This window comes from Corvus cornix, chromosome 4, assembly GCF_000738735.6.
Source record: "Corvus cornix cornix isolate S_Up_H32 chromosome 4, ASM73873v5, whole genome shotgun sequence".
NCBI lineage: Eukaryota > Metazoa > Chordata > Aves > Passeriformes > Corvidae > Corvus > Corvus cornix.
Genome location: NC_046334.1, coordinates 43,840,720 through 43,861,041, shown reverse-complemented (window position 1 = coordinate 43,861,041; position 20,322 = coordinate 43,840,720). Strand labels below are relative to the sequence as shown.

The 20,322-nt window shown below is 34.5% G+C and overlaps 1 protein-coding gene and 1 long non-coding RNA gene across 2 annotated transcripts in view; both read left to right on the top strand.

Annotated features, from left to right (window-relative positions):
* The window catches only part of TUSC3 (tumor suppressor candidate 3), a 108,278-nt gene extending 90,830 nt beyond the window's left edge, over window positions 1-17,448 (top strand). Inside the window, exons 9-11 of the mRNA XM_039551580.1 lie at window positions 2,796-2,859; window positions 14,934-15,008; window positions 17,323-17,448. Of these exons, the coding sequence (XP_039407514.1) occupies window positions 2,796-2,859; window positions 14,934-15,008; window positions 17,323-17,417 (234 nt within the window). The 3' untranslated portion in view covers window positions 17,418-17,448. The remainder of the gene's footprint in view (window positions 1-2,795; window positions 2,860-14,933; window positions 15,009-17,322) is intronic.
* On the top strand, window positions 2,866-14,323 carry LOC104690609. The gene is made up of 2 exons (XR_752014.4): window positions 2,866-2,967; window positions 5,423-14,323. It is a non-coding gene; the product is annotated as an uncharacterized LOC104690609 (long non-coding RNA).
* Window positions 17,449-20,322: the final 2,874 nt, after the last annotated feature.

The window sequence follows — 20,322 nt, the reverse complement described above, 5'->3', positions numbered from 1 at the left end:
ATTCAAAAACTTGCCATAAAGTTTTTTAAATCAGAATTTCTTCTGATTTTTTTTTCTTCTTTTTAAAATCAGAATATTATTTTAAAAGCAGTAACCATGTAATTAGTTTTTTTAAGCTTTTAGTATTTTCTTTGTGGTGTTTCAGCTTTGCATTGTAAGTAGTCTACATGGACAATATTGCAAACTGAGTTTCCTGCAGACTCTGATCATCCTTAGATTTTTTAGTCAATTTTTCAAGTATGAATAGCTACTGAAAAATCATGCTTGAAATTTTCAGAGTTGAGAGCATATTTGTTGGCATTTTTAAAACCATCATTACTGTACAGGTTTGACAGCTACATGGTTATGAAACTGTCCTATTTCATTAACAAAATTCTTTGTAGTTATTTTTTATTGCCAAGTGAAACCAGAAGTCACACAAGCTTGAATGATATTTTTAAATAAAGTTACTATGCTGGTCAATGAAGACTAGTGCTTAAAATGTGGTTCCTCCCCAGTATGGAATAGGTTTTTGTCATCAGAAACAGTAGCATAAAATTTCTGGAAGTGACTCTCTTCGTTCCTAGTAGGAGGAAAACTAAACAATGTAGTATCAGCAAACTGTTTTGAGGAAGGGAATAATTTCTGTCTATAGTGTCTGCCTGTACATGCATTTATGTACAAACATTGCATTCTGTTCCTCCAATGATGTTAGGGTGAATTAAATTGCTAGCATAAGAGGAAAAGTAATTTACTTTGTTAAAGTATAGGGCATATGAATAAAAATGACATCTCTCATGTAAATGTTTTACAGATACAGACAGCATTTATAATCTGAGGAGTCAGGTAGCAGTTTTATTAGCTAGTGATAATAACAGTGTATATTCAACACAGAGTGTATTTCTTTAGTTCCCAGTGTGCATTTTCATGCAATTTAGCATGTGTGTAGAGAACAAGTAGTAGTGATTATAATAACTAAATAGTGCCACTAGACCCTGTCATGCATTTCTGATGAAAGGCTCATTTTTTATTTCAGTTCACACTGTAATAACAAATACACTATATAAAATGTAATCATTGTAAGCTTTAGACTATAACTTTGTGCTGTGATCATTAGAAGAAACAGATGTTTGTCTGTTAGGCACACTTGAATCCAGATTCTGCAAGTGTACATGTATCTCTACATGTATATATATTGCTTTAGCTGCATGAGAGATAAGGACAGAAGGTCACTATTCACAGGAGAGTGGTCACAACTGAATCAGAATACCCAATCTATCAAGCATTTTAACTTTTTCATTAATTTTTATTAGTGTGAAATATTCGTATTTCCTTCCTTTCTGTTATGTATATGTGTGCATGTGTATCATGTGTGTATATATATATATATGTATATGTGTATATATGTATATGTAGTCTTAGTGAAATTTATAAGAAATCATGCAAAAAAATCAAGAAATACAGTTTGGCTCACTGTCATATCATACTTCAATGAGATATTCTTATGAGATCAGGGTTTTTTATCTTGTTAAAGGAAAAACAGTATCTCTGAGAAATGGAAACTTCAGCTACATGAAGGTCTTACCTGGTTGAGGTTTGAATTGGTTATTTGAATGAGCGTAATATGATTGAATTTTGACAACAATAGATAGAAATATACTGAGTAAATACAAATTACATGATCTGACACTGCATCAAACAGATTTTTACTAGCATGGGTGAAGGCATTCTTTTGTGTGCTGAAGCATCCAATTATTTCAAATCTGAGTTGTTCTGAATCATGAAAAGGATGGTATTCTGCCAGAAATACTCAGAATAAACTGAACTAAAGCAACATGTATGAGTTAATAAAATAAACAAACTAACAAAACCCTACATTCAGAATGAGGGCAAAGGTTTTCTGTTTCTTTGCCTTACTAGTGAGCATTTTTCTTTGTATTTAGTTGGGGTGGGTGAAAATTTTATTTATGCTTAAGAAGAATATATATAAATAATACTTTCAGAACATGGATATATTTAATTTCATATAGCATGCTGTGAAAAACTGTACTCAGTGTTTGTAATTGATATAGGAGAGGAAGACAGAGAATCTCCCTCATTTTGTGCATGTTGACAGTCCTTCAGATTTTTGCTTCCTTTATTGCTGTCATAGAAAGTTGACAATAAACACTGACAGCTTTTCACTAATACACTACAGGTTCTTAAAATAAATATACAAAGGGAGCCCATTACCAAGGTTGTTTGGGATAGAGGGTAGTAGACTGTGTTAGACTTAGTTTTAATATTAACATTTATTTTACAATATTTCCATATAAATAAGATGGTTTATGCATTAGGAACTTTTGATGGGCACAATTGTACCTTATTGGAGAAAGATGAAATAGACTTTGTATGAAGAAACTTTGCTTAATCTGAGAAAGACTAAAGTAGAATGATTTGTTTAAGGCAGGCTTCAGTTTTCATTTTTGTAAAAACCATGCTGAGGCATGCCCTTGTTTTTATCACCTCCCTTCTGAAAAATTGTATCACCTGAGCAAATAAATGCATGTTCTTTATTCCACAGTAGCAGCAGTGTGAAAAAGAGCTCAGCGTAATGCTTTCGTGTTTGAAACATTACATTTACTGTATATATGTGCTTTGCCTAAATATACTATTTTTAACATTCTTTTTTACTAAACCTACATAAACTGTGCTATTAATTTCTAGCTGTTGCTGCCTGCATTTTTCTGCAAAACAGGTTTTATTCTCACAATATAAGGTTGTGCTGTTTCCAATGGATTTCTTAAAGAGGAATGTTTTTCATTTTTATTTTACAGAGTTACATACATGGAAGCAGTCAGGCTCAGTTTGTGGCAGAGTCGCATATTATTCTTCTGCTGAGTATCCTTCAAACTGGTGAATGAATGAATATTAAAAAACCAAGCTGAGGCACAGTGTGCTCTTAAATAAAATTGCTCTGGCAGTGAATGTCATTGAACATTTAAGCAGGTATTGTATTTTGGCTTACTTATTATATGTTGAAATAAATATTCATTGTTGTTGCTATTTACTGCCAAGTCATTGGCATTGCTTTTCACTGATGTGCACCTTGTTATCTCCTTTGTTAGTCTTGTGCCAGGTTACTATTCTTAATTTTTTTAAGTGTTACCTTTCCAGTAGCAGAAACTAATTTTCTTCTTTTTTTACTCTTCCTTATAATAATTAAAAATTCAATGAAAAAATAATTTTATTTCTTTTTACTTACCAGAGAAGCATCCAGAAATTTATCAACTGTGCATGAACATTATTTTTCCTCCAATAGTCCTTGGATTTTTTTTCCCCCCACCTAATCTAAACAGTTTACTATTACTACTTCGAACAAATAACTCAATCACATTTGTTCTGACATCACGTCCTCACAGAAAGACTTTGAGACCTACTTTTATTCTTTCAGTCTAACTGAGTCAGAGAAAGTTAAGCTGGGATTTTCTGGGGCTTTTTTGGTATTTTTTGGTGAAAGTTTTAATAAACTGTAAGAAAAACTCACATGCTCTGGGTTTTTTAAACCCTGATTTTCATCAGGTTTATTCATTTAGTGAGAACTCTAGTCACCTTTAACCATTTTTAAAGTTTAGTTGTTCCATCACAAATACATTTCTCTAAGGGGAACAAGCAAAAGAAAGTAATATTTCCCAATCTGCAGTAATAGACAGATCCCAGTTTTATGATTGTGGCTACTCTCTTGTTCTCTCTCTGAAGTTATCCTGCCTTAGAACCTGCCCTTCCTCAAACTTCCCTGTCTGCCTTTGGCTTTGCCATTTGCTATCCAAAGACACCACCATCACTACACTTTCATTACATTCACTTGCCTGGCATCTGTTTTGCTACCTGTGAAACTTTATATGCTTCATAAATAGCCATTATAGTTAGTTTCAAAGTTATGATCTTATTTTGCAGAGTAAATGTAATATTTGCAATTGAACTGGAATACTGTTTCCAGTTCTGGGTCCCCCAGTACAGGAACGTTTCTTGTTTAATAGATAAAGTATGCATCTTACTAGTATCATCTTTCTGCTTTCCTTTGTAGAACTGAAATTTGTTTTCATGGTTTTTTGCTTTTTGTGAACTGCCACAATTTAAACAAATCTGTTATCTAAACCAGTCCTGTTGACTGCTTGAGAATGAGAAAAGTAAATCCCCAAACCAGAGTAGATAAAAAATAAAATTTTCATTGATGACATACTTTGTTTCTCTGACTCAGGCATGGAAGTGATAACTTTTTGTTGGCAGATACTGTCTTTAAACCAGGAAGTTGGCTAGCTACATTAATGCAGCTGTCTGAAAGAATCCTTTGAGTGATGTTGTGCATTGCCACATGCAAAAAGAATTCTCTAAGGTTTCATTTCATGGCTCAATACTGTTGGGATGAGTTTTTAGTCACGCACAAATTTCACAATGAAATCTTTTACACAAAATCTTGACAGAGTTTAACAGTTACTTGTGAAAATTAATATTCCTTTATTCTTTCAATGTTGGTAGTAATTATGAGTTGCTCAATTGCTTCTTCATTATTTGTTTATTCAGAAAATGTTGTTAGAAAATGTGGGAAATAGAAAAAAATATGCCAGATGGATAAAAAGTAGTACATTCACTTTATCCTTTAAAGTTTAAAAGATGCATTGAATTTTAAAACAGGACGTTACTATTCTGGTAATGTACATGTTTCATTTGGTTGTTTCTTTTTACTTTGTAGTAGTAAGCTTGTCACTTCTTTCTAGATGTTGAAATGCAATGTTGTGTTTCTCTATAAAGTGAATTTTTAATACCTCAGATGAAAAAATATTAATTTCCTTTGCCCTTTTTTATTTTGTTTTAGATAGTGTTTTTACCTCATCTGCTAGATGATTTCTATATAAAGATCTGTTTTTCCATGCTGTAGCTACATAATTAGGACTTGGGTAAAAAGGACTTGTGAAGATGTCAGCTACTCAGTTTAAATAATTGTATAAAGCAAAATTAAATTCAGTAAAATCTATACAGAGTTACTGATTACATACCAGGTATATGTGCACATACAGTGTACTCACCTAGGACTGGTAATAGGGGTGAACTTCACTGGCACTTGGGGTGGGCTGACCCTGGCTGGACAGGGTCCCGCTGAAGCCATTCTGTCACTCTTCAACTGGATAGGGGAGGGAAAATGTAGGTAAAGGTTCATGAGTCAAGATAAGGACTGGGAGAGACTCAGGGAAATTAACTGAAGTTATTACCAGTCAAATCAGAGAAGGGTAATAAGAAATAAAAAGCAAATCTTGAAACAACTTTCCCCCCACCCCTCCCTTCCTCCTGGGCTTAACTTTACTCCTGATTTATCTACCTGCTCTCCCACAGTGGTGCAAGGGGATGGAGAACGGAAGTTGTGTCCAGTTCATTGCAATTGTCTCTGCTTCTCTTTCTTCCTCAGGATGACTCATCACACTCTTCCCTTACTTTCTCCTATCGGAGGAAGTTCTCCACGAACTTCTCCAATATGAGCCTTTCCTGTGGGCTGCAGTTCTTCGTGAGCATGTAGCAGAGAACAGTGAAAAGACATGGTTGGATATCATAGAATCATTAAGGTTGGAAAAGATCTCCAAGACATCGTGGTGCTTGTATATTATACATTTTTGTGACTTCCAGGCTATTACTTTGAGCAGTTTGTGTTATGCTGACAAGATAACTCTTATTTAGTTTTGTTATTTGGCTCCCCTTTCTCTTGTAATGGAGAGTTAACTTCAGGAAATAGTCATGGAAATCATATAAATCTTGGTTGAAAGGGATCTCAGAAGATCGCATACTGTAATCTTCCTCTTAATGAAGGATTATCACTAACACTCTATCTGGTCTTTCTTGGTTTTGTCTGGCGCAATTTTTTCAAAACTTCAAGGAATGAGATCACATAATCTCTCTGGGGAATTTCAGACGTGAAATTGTTTTTCATCCAGTCTGAACCTTCCAAACTACAGTTCATGGCACATTCTGGTGTGAATTACAATCTTGTTTGACATAACTTTTTGGCTTCCCTTTGTATTTCTTTTGCCAGCTTTATAGAATTCATGAAATAGCTTTAGTGAAGCTTTCATTTAAAAATGAACAGAACACTCTATGGAGTAGAATTACTAGATCCATTATGTTTTAGCTTTTTATTGCCTAGGAATAAAACAAAAGTCAAGGTTTGCTTTTATTCATGCCACATTATAGCTCATTGTTCACCATAAATTGACAGGTTAAAAATTTTTTTTAAAAAGAAAGAATTTTTATAATTATTTCCAGAGAAAAAGTAATACTGAATAAGAGTTAGGTATAAATTTAATTTGAGGTTATAGCCATAAAAATATGCCAGTCTTTTCAATATCTGCTTTCACTGTTCTTTGAAATTGGCCAATTTTTATATCTTCTCCACAAACAATAAAACCTTGTTATTATATGCAGTTGAGAAGGAAGTTTTATGTAATATATATGCCCACATCAGCTTGATTATCAGTGCTTCAAGCAACTGGGTTCAATTTACACACATACTACTTTGGGGTGGGTTGTAGAATTATTTCAGTATAGAGACTTTCTGATGAGGTAGAAAATTTGTCAAAAAGTCATTACGGAAATAGATGTATAACTGCTGTAGAATAAATATGGCAGATGACACAAAGAAAACTTATTTAAATAAGAGCATGGAATAGATTTTTTTTTTAAGTGATTTTTTGCTTTGGTTTGGGTTTTTTTGTTAAATTATATAAAAGCAGTAACTTCTGTGGAGCTATGAACATGCTAGGCATCGTGCAGTGTGTAATTCAAGGTTTTGCTTTTGAAGCGTCCGAGTATCTCTAAGGACCCTAGGGCCTACATAGTTTACACAGAGAAGTAACTTTGTTCACAGTCACAATCCTGGTAAAGCAGTCTAATTGTGTGCTAGATATCCAATTTTACCACGCAAAAAGAGCACATATCTAAACACATTGTGATTTAGCAATAAAGTTTAGCATCTTCTCAAGTTATCATCACTTTGCATCCATGTGTATTAGTGCAGCAATGACTTTTAAAAACATAGAGAAAAATTGTGCAAAACAAAATAACCAACCAGAATAAATGATTCAGGGATTTTTGAGCCAGATTGACCATAAAGAATATTATAGCTTCTAGTCATCAATTAATAAATTCTTATTTCTTTTAAATTGTTTTTTGAATTAATTATGGAATAATATTCTATAGCAATAAATTTTCAGTGTAAACTTCATGTAGTATGCAGAAATTATTCCTTTGGGATTTTTTGTAGCCTATAATTTGCACAATAAATGTACTGTGTGACTTTGGTATATAAGTCATGGGAAATAATCCATTCTCTTTTTTTTTCCCTTCTATTTGGAGCTTTATAGAGTTTGCCAAACATACTTCTCTTTCTTTTCTCCTTTCCAAGGTGAAAAATTCTATTCTTTCCCCATGCAGAAGATGTTCCAGGCTTGTGTTGTCTATTGTTGCAACCCTCTTCTGACAGAAATGGGGTCAAAGATAAGAGGAGTCAGCAGAAGTGATCGGGTACTAATAAAAATTTTTTAAATGCTGAGTAGTTTGACATTCTTGGAGAGACAAGAAAGAGGAACTAAAGACAAGGATATTGAAGTACTTTTGCTAGAGTTATTAAGAAGACATAAAGGCAAAAGAGAGATGACTTTGGAATGAAGAGCTGTCATTGCCTAAGAGAAACGACGTGCAATAAACTGCACAATCAGTATTACTGTTGTAATTAACTACAGTTGAATACAGATAGTGTATATGACTGTTACAACCAAGTAGACATTGAAGTGTGCAGTGTTCAGCTGTAAATATTGCTCTGGGTGTCGAGATACAGCAAGAAATAAAAGGAATAGTAATGTTGGATAGACTGTGTTGAATTTGAAAGGTTTCTTCAATTCTTCTATTCCTCCTTTTTGTAGACACTACTCAGTATTTCTAATGAATTTTCATCAAGTTTTTATGTCATTCCCTGGAGAAATAAAACTGCTTGGAATGTAATCTGTCAAAAGTTTTTCCCTTTTGTAGTAACAGTGGATCCTTGCTTTAAGGAGTAAATTTAAAAGTAAATATTTTCATTACCAAAGGAGTTTCAGTTATTAAGCAAGTTATTTATTGTACAGGAGATAAATCTAAACCTTTATTATAGGAATTAGCAGTTATGATTAACCTGGTTTTTTCATTATTACTATTAAACTTATTAAACTGTTAAACATTGATGCTGAATAAACACATGCAGCTAAGTAAAAATGGAATGTCATTTCAGTTTCCTAATTTGAATTCCCAAGGCAAAGTTTAATGGGACAGCTGCGTAGGTGGATACGAGATATTGATTGAAAAGGAAAAAGACAAATCCTTTTGGTAGCATTAAAATTACACCTATTATGAAAGAGATTTCCTATCCTACAGAGGGAATTTAAATTAAGTGTATTAAGTGCCTCTGTGGTGTGAGGAAACTTTTCCAGAGGATGACTGTAAAGAGATGACTTTCTGTATGTCAGAGTCACTGACCATGAGAATCTGAAACTTTGAGTCAAAAGTCAGTAGAACAATACTTAGCTCTTGATAGTAAGATTCTGTCAGTTGTGCATCAATGTGCACAACTAGTTGTGATCTTCCCCAGAGATCATGGTAGAGTGAGTGGGGATGGTAACTAAAGCAGTGAGACAGGGTTATTGTATTCTGGATCTTAAGGATAAGAAAAAAAGAAAGAAGACTACGGTGGATAAAGGTAGGATTAAAAGCATAACATTAAAGCATATTTAAGCATGCTTCCAAATTAAATATGGAAATCAGCATCCAAAGCAGCAGAACATACTGCACATTTTCTATTATTTTACTTGTGTTATCTACCAGTACTGCCTGTTAACCTTGTAACTTATTCTGATTCTTCTGGAAGCTGTCTGATTCCTCCTAAATGTAATGAAGTGTAAGGAGGTAATAACTAGAAAAATCAAGACAGTTTTACATTACCTGAGTCTCCTACTGCTTGACCTTAAAACAATTCATAATATGGCCCTTTAGAAAAGACATTAAAGGGTCTTAAATGTGAGAGAGATATGCAGAGACCTTAAATTTACAGCTGGGCATTTGTTAACACAACATGAAACATAATTCATACTCTTTCATCAGCTAATTTCAGTACACTGGAATTGATGAATTGCCTTCACATATGGTGTGTGTCCTCTGCATGAATTTACCAACTCTGAATTTCAGTGATTTTCAACCAGTCTCAGTTTCTGACTAAAATTTTCCACTGGAAGTGCAGACCCTTGTAAAGCTAATTTAGCTGTCAGCTGCTCTGGCAATTGGCCCGTTTTTATTTGTCTTTCGCAAATAGCTGACTACTAGTCCAAACAACAAGAGGCATTCACTGACCACAGGCTGAAGACATTTTTAAGGGTTTCTTTAGGCTTCAGTTAATTATTTTAATGGTTGAGAAATATATTTGCTTGAATGGCTAAAAGATGTAGAAATCTAGTCCAAAGTTAAATGTTTTATGGTTTGAATCCACAGATACCTTTTACTAAGTGGAATAGTCCTCAAGTTCATTCAGCTAAGAATAAAATTATATTGCGTAGATCCTAGCAATGATGGACAGTAAAAAAGACAGCCTAGACTCACATGGATGATGACTTATGGTGTAGAAAAAGAATGTGTGATATTCTTAAAAAAATTTAGAGGCTTTTAGGGAAAGTAAGGGAGATTATATGTCTGCATGCAAGTATCAAGTGTGTGCTAACAAACAGATGAGACATACTAGGTCTAGTGTTTGAAATAGAGTGCTTGAAAATAAGGTAGATGTTTGTAATACAGTGTTAGAATAGTAAGAGAAAATTATATAGCCTCATAAATACAAATAGCTCAAATGAAGTTTGTTTTAGGAAATGTATCTCTGTTTAAAAGTTAAATTAAACTGTTAAGAAATTCCATCATTTATTTGTTTCTCTGGTATGCTTAACATTAAGGAAAGTAATGTTATTTGTCTACCTGTTCTGGAGATGTTTATACTTTTGTGATTTGAATATCACTAGACAAGAAAATTTAGAGTAATGGATTACAAAATATAAATAAAGCTAGAAAAAGATATTTAGGGGCAAACCACACTATAAAAATTTGCAAGATGGACAGGACTAAACCTGAAATTTCATCAGATGTAATCTATACAACCAAAAAGGTCAAAAATAATAAATGTAAAAATCATCTCCCCAGAGCTAGTTTTAGCTGATCCTAAATGTGAATAATTAGGATGTAAATCAGGCTGAAAAACCCTGAATGTTTGATTATTGATTTAACATAAACTTAATCAGGTATCTCTATGCTCCATTTTGCAGCTGAATTAAAACAGATTCCAGAGTCTTTTTCTTCTTCTGAATCTTTTATATGGCCTTTCCATTCTCAGGTATCTAAGAGCACCACAAGAGCAATGGTTCCATCAGATTATCTGTGGATTAGAAAGGCTCATAAATTGAAGCTGAAACGAATCAAATCAATAATAAACTTTTTCACTATAGGAAATTCTATATTAGTGTGTAATCTGTTCTCTGCTCTATTAAAATTATTAAAAAGCATCAAAAAGGAAAGTGGTGTAGTATAGTTGGCATTTCAATGGTTGAAATGCAAACTTCGAGCTACTTCACTGTTTTGAGATGAATTTTCAAGGAGTTGAGGAGAACTCCAGTGCCAAGACTCATGTAATACTTCCTAAAATTGTTGAAAAACCATTCAGTGTAGCTGAAGCCAGAAGGTTTTAAACAGAAAGTATGTTCAGGGTTGTTGTTAGTATCTTACAAATGGATTTCAGGCCATTAAAAAATACTTAAATACATCTTGATTGTGTACAATTCATCCATAAATTCATAATCAAATCATTTTCAGACTATTCTCTACTTCTTCAGTAGAGTTAGGAATCATCCTTCTTCAGTGAGATGAAACATACAGTAGTTGGCATCTTAAACATAGAAGTTTTAGTAGGAAAAGGTTAAGTTAAATATCTCTATCAGCATAATACGCCCTTTTGTAGGGGACCAGCAAAGAATTTCTCATGTTCTAATTGTCACCCCTCCCCCAGCAAAAAACCAAACCAAACAAACAAAAAAGAAAAGAAAAGAAAAAAAAAAAAAAAAAAAAAAAAAAAAGAGAAGAAACCTCAGAAACCTCCACAGATGTTTCTGTTGATCATATACTCCTTGACAAAAAAGTATGGTCTTTTCTTTGTTCCATGTCTGATAAATTGAACCAGCAATTTTTAAAGATTGCCTGATAATCTATACCCATTTTAGGTAACAATAAACTGAGCACAGGCTCGAGTGGATGAATATTTTGTTCTCTAGTTTTTCTTGCTCCTATGTTATTAAGCAACTGCATGATCTGCAATTTAAAAGGTAGTTGTTTCTTTATGTGTTTGTAATGCTAATACCAGATTTTGTACTCTTGGCAGAAACACAACTGAATATGAGTGAGAACACCAAACTTTTTTCACAGAAGTAACCAAGTGCTAGTCAAGCTATTATCTCTCCTTCTTTCATTCCTCACTTACTACTAATTAGGAATCAATTTGTGATGTAAAGATATAAATTATGTATTACATTAATAAACTTTGGAACAATCAGGTTTTCTTCCTTTTGGGCATTCTGTGATTTAATTTTCTATTAAAATATGCTAATTAAAAAGTATCCCAAATTTACTAGTAATTAGTTTCATTTTGTAGGATATCTATAATTTTGGATTTTATTGATCCAATATGTTTTGTTTTGTTTCGTTTTCGATTTGGTGGCCTGTTTTTTTTCCTACTTCTGATAAAACATCTTGATTTTTTCAGGGCTGAATATTTAATTTGTTACTACTGATCATTTTTTGTATAAACTTATAAATTGTGATGATCACTGTCTTTTTCATCCTACTTAAAACTGTTCTTCCTGAATCAAAATTCGAAACCTTTTCAAAAGCCCTATGTAAATAAGTTGTTTTCAATTTTTACAAAAATCATGTATCAGCTGGATAGATAGGAAAAGGAAGAGCAGAAGTTTCATATGTAAAAGTGTAATAATCTGAGAAGGTAAATAACAGGATTTACACAGAAAAAAATCAATAGACAAATTTATCAGAAAACATGAACATCTGAATTTAAAACATTTGCTTGCCATGGCTTATCTGAGTGCTACATTCCCCTCATCTTTTCAAAACAGTTTCATAATGCATAGTGAGGGAGATAAGGAGAAATTGGAAAATAAGTACATCTTTTGATGCATCATTTTTTGCAGATGAAAAACTGTCCAAGTAACCACTTGCTAAAATTTTACATTCTGCACTGTTAGAGAATTGAGATACCATAAAAGATTGTTTTCAGAGCTGGGACTGTTGCTTTATATTGTAGAATATCAAAATAGTGTAAAGGCGTAACAGAGAATGTTAGAAATGAGTGAAAAATATATTGAGAAATGAGTGACAGCTATATATTCTGTGGTAAAAAGCTAATTATTGAAGCTAAGTATTGAAATGACGACTCAGGTTGAATTTTTACTTCAGCATCAGAGAGCTGAGGCAAGTACCATGTTACACTGTGGCTATGAAGCTGATATCATTGAAGGTAAAAGGCAGCCAATGAGGCTGAAAGCTCAGCAATGATGACTAAAGTTAGAAAGCAACAACTGAAGCAAAAATAGTGACAGCATGAGGGGAGCTTTAGAGGTAATGAATGATGTGAAGCTCCAAAAGAGAGGGGGAAAAAAGCCCAGCACAATTCAGGTGGTTACAAATCTATAATTCTCAGTCGCAGAGCAAACAAGTTACTTCTGCGAGACTGTTATTCTTGATGGTAAGAAAAGTGAATTAAACTCATGGTCTGGTAAGAAAATAAGAACTAAGTTACAGAAGGGATGTCTCCCAAATGGCTTTTTTAGTTTGTGGTTGGTTGGTTTGTTTCTCAGAAGCAGCCAGGTAAGGGAATAGCAAAGGACCACATTTTGTACTGATATTGCATGAGATAATCAAGCAAAAAAAACATTTACAAGGCATTTCAAAATCTTTGCAAAAAGTAGCACTTCCCCAAGAGGGCCTGGTGAGTTATCTTTACATCTTGGGACTGGGGTTTTTTTTTTCCCATGACTGTTAAACTCAGGACATAAATACTCCTATAAATCTAAGTGAGGAATCGGTAAAGTTATTTGATAGTGCTACCGTAGGGGCTTTTCTTTAACAGGGTAGAAATACATGTGGAATTTTTTTTCTCATCCCTTTTTGTGACAACTCTCTCAATTAATTCATCTTTATGCTTTTGTAACATCAGAAAACAAAGAATTGAATGATTCTCATGACATTCTCCCCAGTTCTTTTTCCCTACTGGAAGCATAGCAGTAGAACAGGAGATTCCCAGTCCCATATGCTCATGAATCTGAATCGTAACACATAAAATTTTTAGAAAGCAATTTTTGTGTCATGGATTCCAAGATTATTTTTTTCACAATATTTTGCCCTTTTTTTTTTTCTATTTTGTCAAGTGCAGTCATAAGCTTTTGGAAGACTTGAACACAACCAATTATTCATAGACTGACTCTATGCCTTGCAGCTTGTACATGTGTGAGGAATTTAATTTGAGCTACTAGTGTGTTTTTAATTAGAGCTTAATTTAGGACTGTATGGAGATGTCTGTATCAAAGAGGTGATGTTAAAAATTATATTTCCTTCATGTTGCCTATTTGCTTCTGCCATCTTTCACTCTTGATGTTTACTTTTTAAAATCTTGTTGTTCTTAATTTGTTGTTTCTCAGTCTGTGTGTATGAAATTTGGAAGTCAAACATGAATCAGGCTGCTCATCTCTGATGAAGTGTGATTGTGTTAGCATTGACAGTTCTAAATCCCTTTGCTCAAGCTCTGCTTAATTAAAATTTTATAATGAAAATTTCAGCTGTCTTTGAGCATTTTGGTCTAATTTTGAACATTCCTAAAATGAAAAATATTAATATATTACAAGATCACTGCAAGTGTAATGTTACAAGATGCAGATATTATTTATGGCTCTAGCATGTTTGAAGTATCTTCTGTGAATTATTTGTGTGCATAAATAATAACATCTTACTCTTGAAGTTTGTAGTCATCATGCTCTGGGGTAAGTAATGTTGAAAACTCCAACCTTATTTGACAATCTGTAAAGCGTGTTGAAGTTTGTGTTTCCTGATATTGTGACCTCTAGCTCTCATGATTCACACCTGCTTCGGAGCATTCAGGCTTGCCTCTGCTTCAGAACAGGTGTTATGCACAGTAGTAACCATTCCTTTTCGGTTATACAGTTTCAAATAAACAATTAAGTGAATGGCTTAAGAGCTTGCTAGATCAGTGAAATTGTTTTATTGTTATGTACGTGTTCACATTTCTAACAGTTATAGTGAGACAACGAAACACTGAAAGTGACTGAGGACTTTGCCTCTGAGATGTTTCTCTGCTAAACTATTAGGCAATATGACACTAAAGAGGGAGTTAATGTCTTATCCAAATGCAGAGGAAGATAAAGCAGTCCAACTGCTTCAGTTTGTGTCAAATAACCAATGAATTGTGTGCAATTGCAGTGAATGATTCCTGGATCTTACAGTTTTCATTTTTAAAAAATCCTTTAGTACCAATACACAGAATATTGTAAAATATTGGGGAATGGCTGTTTCCAAAATTTGTGTGTCCTACTTGATGACTTGTCCTTTAAAGTTTCTTGAACCTTCTTTAATTTTTTTTTTTAATCCAGAATGCACAAAGAAAAATCCTACACATTTTTGCCACAGGTGAGTGTATCGGCACAGTACAGATTGTGATATGCAGTTGTTATATGTAAATACCTTCTTTTGTTTTATGAACTTGAAAGCTGTAGTTCATAGATGTACCTTGGTGGCTTTCTGAGGTATCAACACATCTGCTGCTTTCCTTGACAATGACGATACAGATGCTGCTATCACCATGGGAATGGTACTCCTGAATGAAGCTGCTACCTCCAAAGGGGATGTTGGAAAAAGGAGAAGTAAGTTGACTGAATAGCTAAGGCAATGCTTAGACAGTTAGAAGGCACTGTGAAATTACAAGTGAATATCTGGTTAAGTTTTCAGAAGTCTCTGCCTTAAACCGTATTTACCTTTAGTGGGTTGGAAAAGAGGAGAGCATAAAAATTCTGTTGATAAAACTGCATTCACATGAAGTAGTAAGAGTAAAAAAATATTTTAAGCATTCTCAGTCAAGGGACAGGTTGACACAGTATCTCTGCTACATTGCAGAAATGCTTTTTGGCTCTTCAGTTATATCAGAAGTCAGTGATATAAAGAATAAGAGTTTCAAAACATTGTTTTCAAAATGAATTTATGTACTTAAGATGACAACATCCAAAAGAGTGTGAAAATTCTTTTATTCAGTACTCTTGTCAGTATCATGTCTCCAGAGTAAGGTGGAAACCAAGCAGTAGGTGTAGTACAAAACATATCCTAATCTGTAATGTCTAAAGATACTTAGCTTGAAGTTCAATTTTTATGTTTTTCTGAATTTTGTTGTTACTCAGAATATTTGTGAGATTTTTTGTCAATGAATCACATAAACACACAATATGAAACTGTTTTATCCAGAATCAAATTTCCTCACTGTTACGTCAAACAAGGTTTTTCTGAGTATGACATAGGTTGAAACAAATATGCCCATCTGCCTTTGCACCTTTTATATCCCCTGACTTTTCTCATATAAGCCATTAAAGGTCTTTGGAATATACCAAATTTCCTACTCTGCCTCCTCTTTCTTTTGAGATCAGTTCTTTAGTTTCTCTATAATACACAGTATTGCAGATAGAGCTGGCCAACTATTTTCTTTAAAAGCATTCTAGAATTCTTCATAATAGCTGGTTGAATGGCTTGAGATCTCTCTAATCTATAGTGATTTGAGGGTGTCTCCTTCAGCAAGCTGTAGATGTATCATTTAATTCTGAGTATCTTCTACAGTAACTAGCTTTAACAGGGATGTCAAAGGATACAGTGACATAAGTTTAATTGGAATATGATCTTACATCTGGGCCTGTGAACACAGGCACAGTGAAATATCAGTGGACTGCAGTAAAAATTCAGACTCTGCTCTTTGTGGGCATTGCGTGAATGCTTTCTGTGTATCTGCCTTGCACTGTTCACGCTTCCAATTTACTCATCCACGCTTGGAAATCATATTTGTCAGTGGTGATTTCTTTATAATGAATATAATGTTTATTAGGTTTGTACATGGCTAGTTTTCTCAAAATAACTGTAAAAATTTTATATTCCAGTTGACATGTGTCGCTTTCCACATGGTCTGCTTTAATGAAAAAATGCATCATTGTCAGTTTCCTTGGCTTTATGTTTGCTCATCCTTCGCTCAAAGTCAGCATACTTTTGAAGCATGAATATTGCAATTAAATAGCAAAAAGTTGGCTAAAGTAGGAATAGTATAAGAAGAGTTTCAAAAATCAAAGTAACTCACTAGAATCAAAACATTAATGTAGATGAGCTGCATCTCAGTTATATGCATCAGTTTGTAATATGTCCCCCTTTTTAAAAAATTTATTTACACGCAGTAGAGCAGGCTATCACAATCAAGAAGGTTTTATGCTATTATTCCGCAGGGTGCAAACAGATGTTCCAAATTTTTTTTTGTTTAAGCATTTACTTTGTTAGTTCATTCTTTGCCTGAAAAGACTCAAAGCACTTTCACCTGGATGCTATCAGAAGGTCTGCATCATTGTTATTTACCCTCAGAACCTGAAGATTTATATTGCTAGTGAGCTAAGAGTAAAAAGTGATTTGGCTGCCAGCCTTGGAACTTAGAACAGTGAAATTTTTAGCCATTAATAAATAGATAAAGTAGTTCTAAGCTGCCTTTACTGCTACTTCAGCCATAGATGGTTGACTAGAGAGAACATGATTCCATTAGTCAAGGGACATTTTTCTAAATGTAATTTTTTTTCAAAAAAGAAAAAGCAAATACCTGAAATGACATTATTTGATATGTATAATTTAATGGGTTATTAAATCCATTATCAGCAGTAAGGTGTTTGCACCCACATACATTTGACTTTCAAATTTCTACTCTTTTTTTCTTGAAAAGACATTTACCCTGACAGGTAATTTTTTACTAATAACCATAAATATTATTTCCATATCGGTTTGAAATCCTGTCAGAAGGTAGTGGGCTTCAGTAGTCAAGGCAGTAACATTTTGTATTTAACTGTGTCAAATTCTCTATAAATGATTGACATAAATAATATTCTTTGTAGAGATTGCAGTTTTAAATCTTTTCTGTGCTAATAAACAGAGTTGTTTTCTTTCCAGTAATATGTCTGGTAGGCCTCGGTCTCGTGGTCTTTTTCTTCAGCTTCCTGCTGTCAATATTTCGCTCCAAATACCATGGCTACCCATACAGGTAATCTGTCATTAAATTCTCATCTTAAAGATTGTAATAGCTTTATAGAAGTTTAAGAATTGCTTTCAGGTAAACAATCTTTAATCTTTACCACTGAAACCAATGGAAGGTGGTAGAAGCAAGAAGAATGGTGATTAATTTAAGGAAACCAAAAAGGGCTGGAATGCTACTGTTGGCATGACTGTTAAGGCAGACCAGTTAAAAGGGTTTGAGCTCAGATGTGTGATATACTCAGTGCCCCCGGAAAAATGCAAAAAGAAAACATGCTTTAGTTTATAAGGCTTTATTAAATGTTTATTTTTGTATAACTAAGCTGTACATAAGACAGGGCACAAAACAACAAAGTGGTGTACAGTGCTAAGCTTTGACTTCACTAAAAGTACCCTTTTCTTTTGTCAGCCACACCATGGAGGAGAGAAAGGATTGTAGTTTTTCTGAATTATACATACACCTGTTAGTTAAACAGTTGCAATTTTTCTGACAAATGAAAAAGTAGATTTCTCTGATTAGGCCACATGATTAGTACAACAGCCAGTTTTATATTCTGTGTTATGTTCTACTAAAAAGGATTCAGCCTTGCAAAGCCAACTTAGATGTAATTTCAGCTATTACAATTTTTCTGTTAGAATTTGCTCTGAGACTTTACAACTATTTTCATTTTTACAGAGCTTGGTCTCTTTAGGCTGTTTAATTGACATTTAGGTTGCTTCAGATTAGTTTTAGCATTTAGTAACACCATACTGAAAACAAGGAAATTCTTCCCGTTGCAATATGTGCACAAGGTATGCTCCTGCTTTTTAGTAATTTCTGGTAAGGAAAGAGGTCTGTAAAGGGCCCAGTAGCATCATACTGCAAAATTTCATCAGTATAGAGCTAGTAGTTTGCCATTTGGGATAGTCTGTCCCGCCTCTCAGTATACTCTCTGGAGATTACATCTAGCTTGACTTTCACCTGCCTGGGTGAAAGGCAGGATCCAGTTTTCCTAAGTGTGAGGTATTCTTACCTCCCATTAGCTACTTAGGTCTTAAACTTTAAAGAAGCATGAATTACGAGCTTAATCTGCAGCTCAGAGCTCACTTGAGCACTGCCAAAGAATGGCAATCCGTGGTCTGAGCTCCCTTCCATCTTCTAATAACAAGTTAATTAAATGGAAAAGGCAGTTGGTGGTGGTGGTGGGTTCCTTGCCATGCAATTTAGTAACTACTGAAGAGAACCTGACAGTTGTACTAGTTTCATTTTTAGTTCTTTCATCTTAGGAATGTTCATATCACCTATTAACAACATATCTGTGCCAGACCTTGCGTTGCATTTGTGAATGTTTGCAATAGGGTTTTTTGGCTGCTAATACCTAGGATGTCTGGTGCTGAACAGCACTGTGAGCATTAGTATGCTCTGTGAGTTTGCATGCCAACACAATACCACTGGTGTTCCTGCAAACTTAATCACTGAGGTCTATTACATATCCTGTAGTATCAGATACTATAACCTTTGGGAATCTTAATTTAAATAATGTAGGACTTTTACCTCTTTTCTTGCTAATCTGTTTGCTGTAAATACTAGGTGGAGTGGATTTATTTTATTCTCCCCACAATCAATCTTGAATTTATTGAAATACCAGACATCTTTTAATGGGAGTTTCTAGCAGAAGTTGGAGGTGTATGTAGATTTCATACTTCTCTTTTAGTATCCAAGCTAAGAATAAAGGACAGCAAGAACTGGAGCTAGGGGGAGCTGACGCTCACGGCAGTGTTTAGCCCAGATAGTGTCTTTGCCGCTGCGACTTCCCTGAGTGTCCTTCATAAGAGCTGGTCCTCAGCAGCCACTCCCCGTCAGGGACACCAGGGTGATGCTGTGCACACCCGCAGACAAGCACACACACACACACACACACACCGGGTGCCGTGGCAGCACACAACCAAACACACACAGAGATAGAAATCCAAAAGAGCAGTCCAGGAACAAAGAGGCAGGAGGGGTCTTCCGTACAGAGTTCCAAAGGATAGGTTTATTGGAGGGATCCAGGGACGAAAGATCCGAACAATTAGGGGTTCCAAGGTTATATAGGGGGAGGTACCATGGGCAGGCAAAGCACCCTTAACCAATAAGGTGAGGGCCAGGGGGAGGAGCAGACACAAACTGACAGGGTTGGAGCCAATAGGGAAGGAAAGGGGTGGAACCGGGGAACCACAAACCAATAGGGCTTCAAACAATGTGGGAGGTTCTAGAAAACATGGATATTCAATAAGGAACATAAAGAAAAAGGGGAGGGTGGCCAACGGGCCAACCAGCTGACATTAATCTATATAGCACAGCAAAGATCTCACCATAACCAAGGGTGAGATTCTAAACTTCAGTACCGGCCCACCAACAATCCCAGACTGATCCAGGGCCTTGCAACTCCCCGACAGGTCCCATTGCGGCCTCAACCGCTGCAACAGGAACAATTCTATTAAAAGCTTAATTTAAAAATATTTAGTTTGATAGGTGATGCATATCAAAAATAAGTGTACCTGTTAGTATGCTAAAGCTGCTTAAAAAAGAAATAAATCCAGGGCAATGCTGAAAAGAATGATTCATCACAATCCTGATAAAATCAAGTAGTGCCACATCATGTTGTTACTGTGATGAAATTATTAGATCCATAAACCAAATTCTGTCTTAAGGAGCTAAGTAGACTCAATACCACAACTTACAAATCAGTAACACTGATCAAGTAAATTCATAAAGAAATGAACAGTGTGTATGCATAAATTCATGAGAAACATTTAATAGCTGGCTAAGTGTTACACACTTTTCTTGGGGTATTTTTTATAATGTTGCGGCTTCTGCACATTTAAGCAAGATCTTTTGGGCTTAGTTGGTCTGTCCTAGATTCTTCTGAGTTTTCATGGTAATAACTTAATCATTCA